Source organism: Leucoraja erinacea, unplaced genomic scaffold, assembly GCF_028641065.1.
Source record: "Leucoraja erinacea ecotype New England unplaced genomic scaffold, Leri_hhj_1 Leri_1225S, whole genome shotgun sequence".
Lineage (NCBI taxonomy): Eukaryota > Metazoa > Chordata > Chondrichthyes > Rajiformes > Rajidae > Leucoraja > Leucoraja erinaceus.
Window position 1 is genome coordinate 1 of NW_026575479.1, and position 15,000 is coordinate 15,000.

At 53.8% G+C, this 15,000-nt stretch overlaps 1 protein-coding gene across 1 annotated transcript in view; it reads left to right on the forward strand.

Moving 5' to 3' along the window:
- Nucleotides 1-67: 67 nt before the first annotated feature.
- LOC129715526 (B-cell lymphoma 6 protein homolog) overlaps nt 68-15,000 on the forward strand; it is a 17,162-nt gene continuing 2,229 nt past the window's right edge. The window contains 8 exon segments of the mRNA XM_055665396.1: nt 68-235; nt 2,549-2,770; nt 5,791-6,396; nt 6,720-6,765; nt 6,768-6,861; nt 9,032-9,202; nt 11,357-11,487; nt 14,691-14,828. Of these exon segments, the coding sequence (XP_055521371.1) occupies nt 72-235; nt 2,549-2,770; nt 5,791-6,396; nt 6,720-6,765; nt 6,768-6,861; nt 9,032-9,202; nt 11,357-11,487; nt 14,691-14,828 (1,572 nt within the window). The 5' untranslated portion in view covers nt 68-71.

Below are 15,000 nucleotides of genomic sequence, written 5' to 3' on the forward strand. Positions count from 1 at the left end.
ATGTTGGCCTTATCTTTTGTGTTGACCTGTGCAACCCCTTTCTCCTCCCGACTCCCGACCCCAGGGTAACGATGGGATCGACGGCTGAGAGCTACATCAAGGAGTTTACCCGACACTCCACCGACATGATGCTGAATCTGAACGAGATGAGGAAGAGGGAGATGCTGACTGACGTCCAGCTCCTGGCTGAGGGGCGACAGTTCCGGGCACACAAGGCCGTGCTGGTGGCCTGCAGGTACTCCTTCTTGCCCCTCTAGTTTACAAGCCCAGAGGTCACGCTGCACTTGTGTAAATTGTCGGTGAGACCGCCTCTTGTGTTCAGTTCTGGGCTCCGTGTTGGAGGAAAGATATTGCCAAACCTGACAGCAGCCAATACACAACAGGTGCAGGAGTAGAGGCCATTCGGACCTTCGAGCCAGCACCAGCATTCAATGGATAATAGACAACAGGTGCAGGAGTAGAGGCCATTCGGCCCTTCGAGCCAGCACCAGCATTCAATGGATAATAGACAATAGGTGCAGGAGTTAGGCCATTCGGCCCTTCGAGCCAGCACCAGCATTCAATGGATAATAGACAACAGGTGCAGGAGTTAGGCCATTCGGCCCTTCGAGCCAGCACCAGCATTCAATGGATAATAGACAATAGCTGCAGGAGTAGAGGCCATTCGGCCCTTCATGCCAGCACCAGCATTCAATGGATAATAGACAACAGGTGCAGGAGTTAGGCCATTCGGCCCTTCGAGCCAGCACCAGCATTCAATGGATAATAGACAACAGGTGCAGGAGTAGAGGCCATTCGGCCCATCATGCCAGCACCAACATTCAATGGATAATAGACAATAGGTGCAGGAGTAGGCCATTTGGCCCATCATGCCAGCACCAGCATTCAATGGATAATAGACAATAGGTGCAGGAGTAGAGGCCATTCGGCCCTTCGAGCCAGCACCAGCATTCAATGGATAATAGACAACAGGTGCAGGAGTTAGAGGCCATTCGGCCCTTCGAGCCAGCACCACCATTCAATGGATAATAGACAACAGGTGCAGGAGTAGGCCATTCGGCCCTTCGAGCCAGCACCAGCATTCAATGGATAATAGACAATAGGTGCAGGAGTAGGCCATTCGGCCCTTCGAGCCAGCACCACCATTCTTATAGAAACTTACAAAATTCTTAAGGGGTTGGACAGGCTAGATGCAGGAAGATTGTTCCCGATGTTAGGGAAGTCCAGGACAAGGGGGTCACAGCTTAAGGATAAGGGGGACATCCTTTAAAACCGAGATGAGAAGAACTTTTTTCACACACAGAGTGGTGAATCTCTGGAACTCTCTGCCACAGAGGGTAGTCGAGGCCAGTTCACTGGCTATATTTAAGAGGGAGTTAGATGTGGCCCTTGTGGCTAAGGGGATCAGGGGGTATGGAGAGAAGGCAGGTACGGGATACTGAGTTGGATGATCAGCCATGATCATATTGAATGGCGGTGCAGGCTCAAAGGGCCGAATGGCCTCTACTCCTGCACCTAATTTCTATGTTTCTATGATTCAATGACAGTCCCGCCATCCCGGGGATTAACCTTGTAAACCTACGCTGCACTCCCTCAATAGCAAGAATGTCCTTCCTCAAATTAGGGGACCAAAACTGCACACAATGTTCCAGGTGTGGTCTCACTAGGGCCCTGTACAACTGCAGAAGGACCTCTTTGCTCCTATACTCGACTCTTCTTGTTATGAAGGCCAACAGGCCAAAACTGCACACAATACTCAAACAAGAGGACATGGGACTTCAGAATTAAGGGACAGAAGTTTAGGGGTAATATGAGGGGGAACTTCTTTACTCAGAGAGTGGTGGCGGTGTGGAATGAGCTTCCAGTGGAAGTGGTGGAGGCAGGTTCATTGGTATCATTTAAAAATAAATTGGATAGGCATATGGATGAGAAGGGAATGGAGGGTTATGGTATGAGTGCAGGCAGGTGGGACTAAGGGGGAAAAAAATTTGTTCGGCATGGACTTGTAGGGCCGAGATGGCCTGTTTCCGTGCTGTAATTGTTATATGGTTATATGTACAACTACAGAAGGACCTCTTTGCTCCTATACTGAAATCCTCATGTTATGAAGGCCAACAGGCCAAAACTGCACACAATACTCCAGGTGTGGTCTCACTAGGGCCCTGTACAACTGCAGAAGGACCTCTTTGCTCCTATACTGAAATCCTCATGTTATGAAGGCCAACAGGCCAAAACTGCACACAATACTCCAGGTGTGGTCTCACTAGGGCCCTGTACAACTGCAGAAGGACCTCTTTGCTCCTATACTCAACTCTTGTTATAGATGTCGCCCATTCCTTCTCTCCAGAGAAGGACCTCCTTGCTCCTATGGACAATTGGTGCAGGAGAAGGTTGTTTGAGCTAGCATTGCCATTTGAGCCAGCATTGCCATTCAATGTGATCATGGCTGCCCAATGGGTGACGTTTCGGGTTGAGACCCTGGTGCGCTGACTGTACATAGTAACCTCGTTCTCCCCTGAACTGACGGACTCCCTCTTGTTCTTCCTAGCGGTTTTTTCTACTCGATCTTCGCCAACCAGTCGCGGCGGCCTGTCGACCTGGTGAGCCTGCCGGTGGGGGTGAGCGCGGAGGGGTTCCGCCTGCTGCTGGACTTCATGTACACGTCCTGCCTGCCGCTGGAGCCGGCCACGGTGGCCGAGGTGCTGACCGCTGCCGGCCACCTGCAGATGGAGCACGTGGTGGAGGCGTGCCGCAGTTACGCACACTTCAGGTAGGTGCGCTTGGGCTATCGTGAGCGGGTCAGCGTAACAGCAACCATCCCAGGAACCACTGGCTTAACTTATGTTTAAGTTAAGAAGGAACTGCAGATGCTGGACAAATCCAAGGCTGACAAAAATGCTGGAGGAACTCAGCGGGTGAGGCAGCGAAGGAAATGGACGACGTTTTAGGCCGAGACCCTTCTTCCGATTGATGAAGGAATAGGTGACGTTTCGGGTCCAGAACCAGGGGCCACACACAGTCTTGGAATAAAGGGGAGGTTATTTAAGACTGAGGTGAGAGGGGGAAGGGGCTTCGGGGATGGGCGGGCCAGACTTGGCTCCCTCAGTGAGGGGAGACCCCGTGTTTGAGTGGGAAGGAACTGCAGCTGCCGGTTCAAACCGAAGATAGGAGAGGTTCGTCTGCAGTTGTGCAGAGCTCTGGTGAGACCACACCTGGAGTATTGCGTACAGTTTTGGTCGCCAAATCTGAGGAACGACATTATTGCCATAGAGGGAGTGCAGAGACGGTTCACCAGACTGATTCCTGGGATGTCAGGACTGTCTTATGAAGAAAGACTGGATAGACTTGGTTTATACTCTCTAGAATTTAGAAGATTGAGAGGGGATCTTATAGAAACTTACAAAATTCTTAAGGGGTTGGATAGGGTAGATGCAGGAAAGATTGTTCCCGATGTTGGGAAAGTCCAGGACAAGGGGTCACAGCTTAAGGGAAAGGGAAAAATCTTGTTAAAAACCGAGATGAGAAGAACTTTTTTTTCACACAGAGAGTGGTGAATCTCTGGAACTCCTCTGCCACAGAGGGTAGTTGAGGCCAGTTCATTGGCTATATTTAAGAGGGAGTTAGATGTGGCCCTTGTGGCTAAGGGGATCAGGGGGTATGGAGAGAAGGCAGGTACGGGATACTGAGTTGGATGATCAGCCATGATCATATTGAATGGCCTCTACTCCTGCACCTAATTTCTATGTTTCTATGTTTCTACATCTGGAGTATTGTGTACAGTTTTGGTCTCCTAATTTGAGGAAGTGTGGCAATGTGAGCTGTGACGAGGATGTTAGGAGGTTGTATGGTGACCTGGACAGGTTGAGTGAGTGGGCAGATGCGTGGCAGATGCAGTATAATATAGATAAATGTGAGGTTATCCACTTTGGCGGCAAAACCAAGGGGGCAGATTATTATCTCAATGGGGTTAGGTTAGGTAAGGGGGAGGTGCAGCGAGACCTGGGTGTCCTTGTACACCGGTCACTGAAAGTTGGCTTACAGGTACAGCAGGCAGTGAAGAAAGCTAATGGAATGTTGGCCTTCATAACAAGAGGATTTCAGTATAGGAGAGGTTCTTCTGCAGTTGTATAGGGCTCTGGTGAGACCACATCTGGAGTATTGTGTACAGTTTTGGTCTCCTAATTTGAGGAAGGACATCCTTGTGATTGAGGCAGTGCAGCGTAGGTTCACCAGATTGATCCCTGGGATGGCGGGACTGTCATATGAGGAAAGATTGAAAAGACCAGGCTTGTATTCACTGGAGTTTAGAAGGATGAGGGGGGGGGGAGATCTTATAGAGACATATAAAATTATAAAAGGACTGGACAAGCTAGATGCAGGAAAAATGTTCCCAATGTTGGGCGAGTCCAGAACCAGGGGCCACACACACAGTCTTGGAATAAAGGGGACGCCATTTAAGACTGAGGTGAGAAAAAACATTTTCACCCAGAGAGTTGTGAATTTGTGGAATTCCCTGCCACAGAGGGCAGTGGAGGCCAAATCACTGGATGGATTTAAGAGAGAGTTAGATAGAGCTCTAGGAGATAGTGGAGTCAAGGGATATGGAGAGAAGGCAGGAACTGACTGGGGATGATCAGCCGTGATCACAGTGAATTGCGGTGCTGGCTGGAAGGGCCGAATGGCCTGCATCTATTTTCTATGATGTTGATGACGATGAGAAACTCAGTGGGTTAGGCAGCATCTATGGAGCGAAGGAATAGGTGACGTTTCGGGTCGAAGATCAGTCTGAAGATCAGTCTGAAGAAGGGTCTCGACCCGAAACGCCACCTATTCCTTCGCTCCATAGATGCTGCCTGGCCCGCTGAGTTTCTCCAGCATTTTTGTCTTCCAGCATCTGCAGTTCCTTCTTAAAACATTTATTTTAGGAAGGAGGTGGGGAGGAAGATTCCTTGCGGCAGAAGTCTGTGGAGGCCACAAGTCAACTCATATTTTTCAGGCAGAGATAGACAAGTCCTTGATTAGAACGGGTGTCGAGGGCTACGGGGAGAAGGCAGAGGTCAGCCACGATTGAATGGCGGAGGGGACGCGATGGGCCGAATGGCCTCATTCTACTCCAAACACGTGTGAATTTAAGGTAGAGATAGATAGATAGATTCTTGGTTAATACGGGTGTCAGGGACAATGGGGAGAAGGCAGGAGAATGGGCCTAGGAGGGCGAGATAGGAAAGAGACGAGGAGAAATGTCTTTAGCCAGAGGGTGGTGAATCTGTGGGATTCTTTGTTGTGGGGGCCACAAGACGGAGGATATTTTTTAAGGCAGTGACAGAGAGATTCTTGTTTCGGCACGAAACGTTGCCTATTTCCTTCGCTCCATAGATGCTGCTGCACCCGCTGAGTTTCTCCAGCTTTTTTGTGTAACCATAGGTAGATTCTTGTCTATCTGAAGGAGGGTTTCGGCCCGAAACGTCGCCTATTTCCTTCGCTCCATAGACGCTGCCTCACCCGCTGAGTCTCTCCAGCGTTTTTGTCTACCTTCGATTCTGGATCAGTGCGGGTGTCAGGGGGTTATGGGGATGATGGGGTTAGGAGGGAGAGATAGACCAGCCACGATTGAATGGCGGAGTAGACTCGATGGGCCGAATGGCCTAATTCTGCTCTTGTGATGGTTTGAGCTTGTGACGGTCGGGCTGTGATGTAATGGTGGGGGGAATGGACTTGATGGGTGGAATGGCCTAATATTCTTTCTCTCTCTATCCCCTCTCTCTCTCCCCCCCCCACACACACACACAGGGCTCCTCTCGGCCTCTCGGCCCTCAAGAGCCGGGATCCTCCACCAGCGGCCGGGCCGCTGCCCCCCGCGGGCTCCGTCTCCGTGCTGCCCTGGGTGCCGGTAGGCTGCGGCCTACGCCCAGACTCGGCCTTCCGTTTCCCGGGCGGTTGGCGGGGCCCCTGGCTGGGCCTGCGCCGGTGCCCGGAGCCTCCACTGCCTCCGCTGCCGCTGCCGGCCACGGGCGGAGAGAGCCGCTGCAAGCCCTCGCCCCCTCTCCCCGACAGCCCCCAGCGTCCCGGCCTGCGGCCCAGCTCGCCCACCGAGTCGAGGAGCGCTGGCAACGGCCGGGCCCAGGCTCCAGGCCCGGCCTACCAGGCCCAGGCTCCAGGCTCGGCCTACCAGGCCCAGGCTCCAGGCTCGGCCTACCAGGCCCAGGCTCCAGACCAGGCCCAACCCCAGGCTCCAGACCAGGCCCAGGCCCAGGCTCAGGCTCCGCACAAGGCCCGCAACTGGAAGAAGTACAAGCTGATCGTCCTCAACTCGCTGAGCCAGGCCGCGCAGGCCCGCAGCCAGGCCCCGGGTGCCGAGGAGATGGAGGAGGAGGAGGAGGAGGAGGAGAGCAGCCGGTGAGTGGAGCCAGAGGAGAGGGGAGGGGGGCACGGGGAGAGAGGGGAGGGCTGAGGGGATGGGGAGAGAAAGTCTTAGGGGGGTGGGTGGAAAATATAGGCGGGGCCTGTGGGTGGAGGGGCTGGATCAGGGGATATTTTTAAGGCCGAGATGGATATAGATTTCCGATTAGGACGGGCGTCTGGGGTTTATGGGGAGATGGCGGGGGAGTGGGGTTGGGAGGGAGAGATAGGGCAGCCGCGATTGAATGGGCCGAATGGCCTGAATCTGCTCCCATCACCTGCGGCCCCGTGCCCTAATCGCCCTCTACTAACCCGCCCAGGTCTTCGACGGAGTCCCAGAGCTACTCCGACTGCTCCGTGTGTTTCGCGAACGCTCCTCGGAATTCTGCCACCACGTCCTGGATCCCCGCCCCGGGGGGGAGACTCCGGAATACCACTCGGAATTGTCGGACAGCGGCTCGGGTAAGGGGGAGAGAGGGGGGGGCAGGATGGCGGGGGAGGGGGGAGGGGGGCTTGCGGGGATGGGCGGGGTGGAGACTTGGCTCACTCAGTGCGGGGGAGAGACCCGTGTTTTGAGTGGGAAGGAACTGCAGATGCTGGTTTAAACCGAAGATGGGAGTAGAGAGGTTGTATAGGGCTCTGGTAAGACCACATATTGTGTACAGTTTTGGTCTCCTAATTTGAGGAAGTGTGGCAATGTGAGCTGTGACGAGGATGTTAGGAGGTTGTATGGTGACCTGGACAGGTTGAGTGAGTGGGCAGATGCGTGGCAGATGCAGTTTAATATAGATAAATGTGAGGTTATCCACTTTGGTGGAAAAACTAAGGGGGCAGATTATTATCTCAAGGGGGTTAGGTTAGGTAAAGGGGGAGGTGCAGCGAGACCTGGGTGTCCTTGTACACTGGTCACTGAAAGTTGGCGTGCAGGTACAGCAGGCAGTGAAGAAAGCTAATGGAATGTTGGCCTTCATAACAAGAGGATTTCAGTATAGGAGTAAAGAGGTCCTTCTGCAGTTGTATAGGGCTCTGGTGAGACCACATCTGGAGTATTGTGTACAGTTTTGGTCTCCTAATTTGAGGAAGGACATCCTTGTGATTGAGGCAGTGCAGCGTAGGTTCACCAGATTGATCCCTGGGATGGCAGGACTGTCATAGAAACATAGAAACATAGAAATTAGGTGCAGGAGTAGGCCATTCGGCCCTTCGAGCCTGCACCGCCATTCAATATGATCATGGCTGATCATCCAACTCAGTATCCCGTACCTGCCTTCTCTCCATACCCCCTGATCCCCTTAGCCACAAGGGCCACATCTAACTCCCTCTGGAATATAGCCAATGAACTGGCCTCAACTACCCTCTGGAGTAGAGTTTCCAGAGATTCACCACTCTCTGCGTGAAAAAAGTTCTTCTCATCTCGGTTTTAAAGGATTTCCCCTTTATCCTTAAGCTGTGACCCCTTGTCCTTGTCATATGAGGAAAGATTGAAAAGACTGGGCTTGTATTCACTGGAGTTTAGAAGGATGAGGAGGGGGATCTTCTAGAAACATATGCAATTATAAAAGGACTGGACAAGCTAGATGCAGGAAAAAAGTTCCCAATGTTGGGCGAGTCCAGAACCAGGGGCCACACACACAGTCTTAGAATAAAGGGGAGGTCATTTAAGACTGAGGTGAGAAAAAAACATTTTCACCCAGAGAGTTTTGTGAATCTGTGGCCATTTGGGACTGAGACTATGAGGAGAAACTTTTTCACCCAGAGAGTTGTGTGAATCTGTGGCCATTTGGGACTGAGATGAGGAGAAACTTTTCCACCCAGAGAGTTGTGTGAATCTGTGGCCATTTGGGGCTGAGATGAGGAGAAACTTTTCCACCCAGGGAGTTTTGTGAATTTGTGGAATTCCCTGCCACAGAGGGCAGTGGAGGCCAAGTCACTGGATGGATTTAAGAGAGAGTTAGATAGAGCTCTAGGGGCTGGTGGAGTCGAGGGATATGGGGAGAAGGCAGGCACGGGTTATTGATTGGGGATGATCAGCCAAGATCGCAATGAAGGGCGGTGCTGGCTGGAAGGGCCGAATGGCCTCTACTCCTGCACCTATTTTCGATATTTCTATGGACGCAAAATGCTGGAGTACATGGGTTATAAGTTTGGAGGGATATGGACCAAGGGTGGGCGGGTGTGACTAGTGTTTAAGAGGGAACTGCAGATGCTGGAGAATCGAAGGTTACACAAAAAAGCTGGAGAAACTCAGCGGGTGCAGCAGCATCTATGGAGCGAAGGAAATGGGCAACGTTTCGGGCCGAAACCCTTCTTGGCGGGACTAGTGTCGCTGGGACATGTTGGTCGGTGTGGGCAAGTTGGGCCTGTTTCCACACTGTGTACTTCTGTACCTTTTGCCCGATGGGAGAGGGGGGGAGAAGATGGAGTGAGACTGGTCCGCGATGTTGCTGCTGCCCTTAATCTCGGTGTAGATGGGGTCGATGCAAGGGAGGGAGGGAGGTCGGGAAGTGGAGTAGACGGCCCGGGACTGAGGGAACGTGTTTCGCGATGCCGGGTGAGAGAGGGGGGGGAGGGGGTCGGCGTTGGGTTCCGCCACCTTGACTGAGCCGCCCCCCCCGGCTGTGTGTGGTTGCAGAGACGGGCGCGCTCTCCTGCCGATCGTGCCGGCTGAAGATGGCCGACGAGGACCGTCTGCAGCAGCACTTCCTGCTGGTCCACCGAGACGACAAGCCGTACAAATGTGTCATGTGCCGAGCGGCTTTCCGTTACAAGGGCAACCTGGCTAGCCACAAGACCATTCACACAGGTGAGGCAACTGAGGGGGGGAGCGCAGGTGAGCATAGAAACATAGAAACATAGAAATTAGGCATGCAGGAGTAGAGGCCATTCGGCCCTTCGAGCCTGCACCGCCATTCAATATGATCATGGCTGAACTCAGTATCCAACTCAGTATCCCGGATCCTAAAAAGATTTCCCCCATTGGTGTGTGGCCCCTGGTTCTGATTCCCCCCACATCGACCCTTACATTAGAGGCCACACATACACAAACACACATAGAAACACACACACACACACACACACACACACACACACACACACACACACACACACACACACACACACACACACACACACCACACTCTTTAAGAATCAGGGGACAAAACAATAGGAAACATAGAGGCCATTCGGTGCAGGAGTAGAGGCCATTTGGCCCTTCGAGCCTGCACCACCATTCAATATGATCATGGCTGATCATCCAACTCAGTATCCCGTACCTGCCTTCTCTCCATACCCTCTGATCCCCTTAGCCACAAGGGCCACATCTAACTCCCTCTTAAATATAGCCAATGAACTGTGGCCTCAACTACCCTCTGCGGCAGAGAGTTCCCACATCTAACAACCTCTGACCTGATGGGGGAGGGGGGAGAGTAGGGGCAGCTGGAGGGGAAACAGAAGACCAAGCATTAACCCCAACACACACTCAGATCAGATCCAGTTCATAGAAACATAGACAATAGGTGCAGGAGTAGAGGCCATTCGGCCCTTCGAGCCTGCACCATTCGCCATTCAATATGATCATGGCTGATCATCCAACTCAGTATCCCATCCCTGCCTCCTCTCCATACCCCCTGATCCCCTTAGCCACAAGGGCCACATCTAACCCCCTCTTAAATATAGCCAATGAACTGTGTGGCCTCAACTACCCTCTGTGGCAGAGAGTTCCAGAGATTCACCACTCTCTGTGTGAAAAAAGTTCTCCTCATCTCGGTTTTAAAGGATTTCCCCCTTATCCTTAAGCTGTGATCCCTTGTCCTGGACTTCCCCAACATCGGGAACAATCGTCCTGCATCTAGCCTGTCCAACCCCTTAAGAATTTTGTAAGTTTCTATAAGATCCCCCCTCAATCTCCTAAATTCTAGAGGGTATAAACCAAGTCTATCCAGTCTTTCTTCATAAGACAGTCCTGACATCCCAGGAATCAGTCTGGTGAACCTTCTCTGCACTCCCTCTATGGCAATAATGTCTTTCCTCAGATTTGGAGACCAAAACTGCAGTTTCTTCTGCAGTTCTGGTGAGACCACATCTGGAGGATTGTGTCCAGTTTTGGTCTCCCCTAATTTGAGGAAGGACATTCTAGCGATCGAGGCAGTGCAGCGTAGGTTCACCAGACTGATCCCTGGGATGGCGGGACTGTCATATGAGGAAAGATTGAAAACACTAGGCTTGTATTCACTGGAGTTTAGAAGGATGAGGGGGGGGTCGGGACTAGGCTTGTACCCGATGTTGGGGAAGTCCAGAACTGGGGGTCACACAGTTTAAGGATAAGAGGGAAGTCTTTTAGGACCGAGATGAGAAAATCGTTTTTTACAGAGAGTGGTGAATCTGTGGAATTCTCTGCCGCAGAAGGTAGTTGAGGCCACACAGTTCATTGGCTATATTTAAGAGGGAGTTAGATGTGGCTAAAGGGATCAGGGGGTATGGAGAGAAGGCAGGGATGGGATACTGAGTTGGATGATCAGCCATGATCATATAGAATGGCGGTGCAGGCGAATGGCCTCCACTCCTGCGCCTATTTTCTATATTTCTATGTATTCACTAGAGTTTAGAAGGATGGGGGGGGGGATCTTATAGAAACATATAAAATTATAAAAGGACTGGACAAGTTAGATGCAGGAAAAATGTTCCCAATGTTGGGCGAGTCCAGAACCGGGGGCCACACACACAGTCTTGGAATAAAGGGGAGGCCATTTAAGACTGAGGTGAGAAAAAACTTGTGAATTTGTGGAATTCCATGCCACAGAGAGCAGTGGAGGCCAAGTCACTGGATGGATTTAAGAGAGAGCTAGATAGAGCTCTAGGGGCTAGTGGAGTCGAGGGATATGCCCTGCTGACCACAAGGTTCTGAAGGTGGGTGTCGTCCATTTTGGTGACCGTCCCCGTCCCCGTCCTCTCTCCGCAGGGGAGAAACCGTATCGTTGTGACGTCTGTGGCGCGCAGTTCAACCGGCCGGCCAACCTGAAGACGCACGCCCGCATCCACTCCGGGGAGAAACCGTACAAGTGTGAGACGTGCGGGGCCAGGTTTGTGCAGGTGAGATCCACACGCCCACAGTCTCCGCAAACTGCGCCTACAGACTCCGCAAACTCCGCAGTCTCCGCAAACTCCGCCCACAGTCTCCGCAAACTCCGCCCACAGTCTCCGCAAACTCCGCCCACAGTCTCCGCAAACTCCGCCCACAGTCTCCGCAAACTCCGCCCACAGTCTCCGCCAACCCCGCCCACAGTCTACGCAAACTCCCCCCACAGTCTCCGCAAACTCCGCCCACAGTCTCCGCAAACTCCGCCCACAGTCTCCGCAACCCTCCGCCCACAGTCTCCGCAAACTCCGCCCACAGTCTCCGCAAACTCCGCCCACAGTCTCTGCAAACTCCGCCCACAGTCTCTGCAAACTCCGCCCACAGTCTCCGCCCACAGTCTCTGCACACTCCGCCCACAGTCTCCGCCCACAGTCTCCGCAAACTGCGCCCAAAGTCTCTGCAAACTCCGCCCACAGTCTCCCACAGTCAAACTCCGCCCACAGTCTCTGCAAACTCCGCAGTCTCCGCCCACCCCAGCCCACAGACTCCGCCCACACTCTGCAAACTCCGCCCACAGTCTCTGCAAACTCCGCCCACAGTCTCTGCAAACTCCGCCCACAGTCTCCTCCGCCCACAGTCTCTGCAAAACTCCGCCCACAGTCTCTGCAAAACTCCGCCCACAGTCTCCGCAAACTCCGCCCACAGTCTCCGCCCACAGTCTCTGCAAACTCCGCCCACAGTCTCCGCAAACTCCGCCCACAGTCTCCGCCCACAGTCTCTGCAAACTCCGCCCACAGTCTCTGCAAACTCCGCCCACAGTCTCTGCAAACTCCGCCCACAGTCTCTGCAAACTCCGCCCACAGTCTCTGCAAAAACTCCGCCCACAGTCTCACAGTCTCTGCAAACTCCGCCCACAGTCTCTGCAAAACTCCGCCCACAGTCTCTGCAAACTCCGCCCACAGTCTCCGCAAACTCCGCCCACAGTCTGCAAACTCCGCCCACAGTCTCTGCAAACTCCGCCCACAGTCTCTGCAAACTCCGCCCACAGTCTCCCCACAGCAAACTCCGCCCACAGTCTCTGCAAACTCCGCCCACAGTCTCTGCAAACTCCGCCCACAGTCTCCGCAAACTCCGCCCACAGTCTCCGCAAAAACTCCGCGCCCACAGTCTCTCTGCAAACTCCGCCCACAGTCTCTGCAAACTCCGCCCACAGTCTCCACAGCAAAAACTCCGCCCACAGTCTCTGCAAACTCCGCCCACAGTCTCTGCAAACTCCGCCCACAGTCTCTGCAAACTCCGCCCACAGTCTCTGCAAACTCCGCCCACAGTCTCTGCAAAACTCCGCCCACAGTCTCTGCAAACTCCGCCCACAGTCTCTGCAAACTCCGCCCACAGTCTCTGCAAACTCCGCCCACAGTCTCTGCAAACTCCGCCCACAGTCTCTGCAAACTCCGCCCACAGTCTCCGCCAACTCTGCAAACCTCCGCCCACAGTCTCCGCCAAACTCAGCCCCCAGTCTCCGCAAACTCCGCCCACAGTCTCTGCAAACTCCGCCCACAGTCTCCGCAAAGACTCCGCCCACAGACTCCGCCCCCACAGTCTCTGCAAACTCCGCCCAGTCTCTCTGCAGTCTCCGCCCACAGTCTCCACAAACTCCGCCAGCCACAGTCTCCGCCCACAGTTGCAAACTCCGCACACCCGCAGTCTCCTCCCACAGTCCGCCCGGACATCTCTCCGCACGCTCTCTGCAGCTCCGCCCACAGTCTCTCCAAACTCCGCCGTCGATGGCTCCGTCCACAGTCTCTGCAAACTCCGCCCAGTCTCTGGTTCGCCCACAGTCCCTGCAAACTCCGCCCACAGTCTCTTGTCTGTACCCCAGTTTGTACCTTTCTCCCGTGACTCCGCGTGGGGTTTCTCCGCAGATCCCCACATGTCTGGGGGGGGCCCAAGTCTCAGAACCAGGGGCCGCCCACACACTCGCAAACTCCGCCCACAGTCTCCGCACACACACACCCACACACTCCGCCCACACACACACAACTGCGCCCACACTCCGCACACCACACACACCGCAAACTCACCCACAGTCTCCGCACACTCCGCCCACAGTCTCCGCAAACACCGCACACACACACATCGCCCACAGTCTCAAACTCCGCCCACACAACTCCGCCCACACATCTCGCACACACTCACACACACACACACACACACACACCCACACACACACACACACACACACACCCCCACACACACATACACACACTCACACTCACACACACACACTCACACTCTCTCACACCCACACACACTCACACTCTCTCTCACCCACACACACACACACTCTCTCTCACCCACACACACATTCACACTATCACACACCCACACACTGACACTATCACACACACACACACACTCTGACAACTCACACACAGTCTCCGCAAACTCAGCCACAGACTCCACACACACTTTGTCCACACTCCCGCACACTTCGCACACAGTCTCCGCCCACAGTTGCACTCACGCACGTCACACACACACACGGACATGCACGCACGCTCGCCACGCTTGCGTGTACACATGCACGTCGATCACCTCGGCGCCAGAGTCCCCGGTTCGATCCCGACCACGGGCGCTTGTCTGTACGGAGTTTGTACCTTCTCCCCGTGACCCACCCACACACACACAGTTTAAGAATAAGGGGTTGGCCATTTACAACGGAGACGAGGAAAACACTTTTTCTCACAGAGTGTTGTGGTGAGTCTGTGGAATTCTCTGCCTCAGAGGGCGGTGGAGGCCGGTTCTCTGGATGCTTTCAAGAGAGAGCTAGATAGGGCTCTTAAAGATAGCGGAGAGAGAGTCAGGGGGTATGGGGAGAGAGGCAGGAACGGGGTACTGATTGGGGATGATCAGCCATGATCACATTGAATGGCAGTGCTGGCTCGAAGGGCCGAATGGCCCTCTACTCCTGCACCTATTATCTATGTTTCTATAAGATCCTGATGCATGTTTCTCTACGTGCTACCCAGCCAGTGGAAAGACAGCAGGTGATTATATTGGAGTCGGATGCCGACACGATGGGTCTGCTGCCCTTGTTCTCCACACTTGCTGCCTGAGCCGCTGAGTTACTCCGGCACTCGCCGCCTATCTTTGGTCTAAACCGGCGCCTGCAGTTCCGTCCGACACCGTGTGTTTTTGCCTTGTTTCCCCGCGGCAGGTGGCCCATCTCCGAGCTCACGTGCTGATCCACACCGGCGAGAAGCCCTACCCCTGTGAAACGTGCGGGACGCGTTTCCGACACCTCCAGACGCTCAAGAGCCACATCAGGATCCACACCGGAGAAAAGCCGTACCACGTAAGCATGGGGCAAGGGGGAGAGAACTCTACCCTGGGCCTGGACACTGACCCGGGGTGGGGGTGTGTGTGTGTGTAGGTGTAGGTGTGTGTGTAGGTGTGTGTCTAGGTGTGTGTGTGTGCATGTGTCTAGGTGTGTGTGTCTAGGTGTGCGTGTGTCTAGGTGTGTGTGT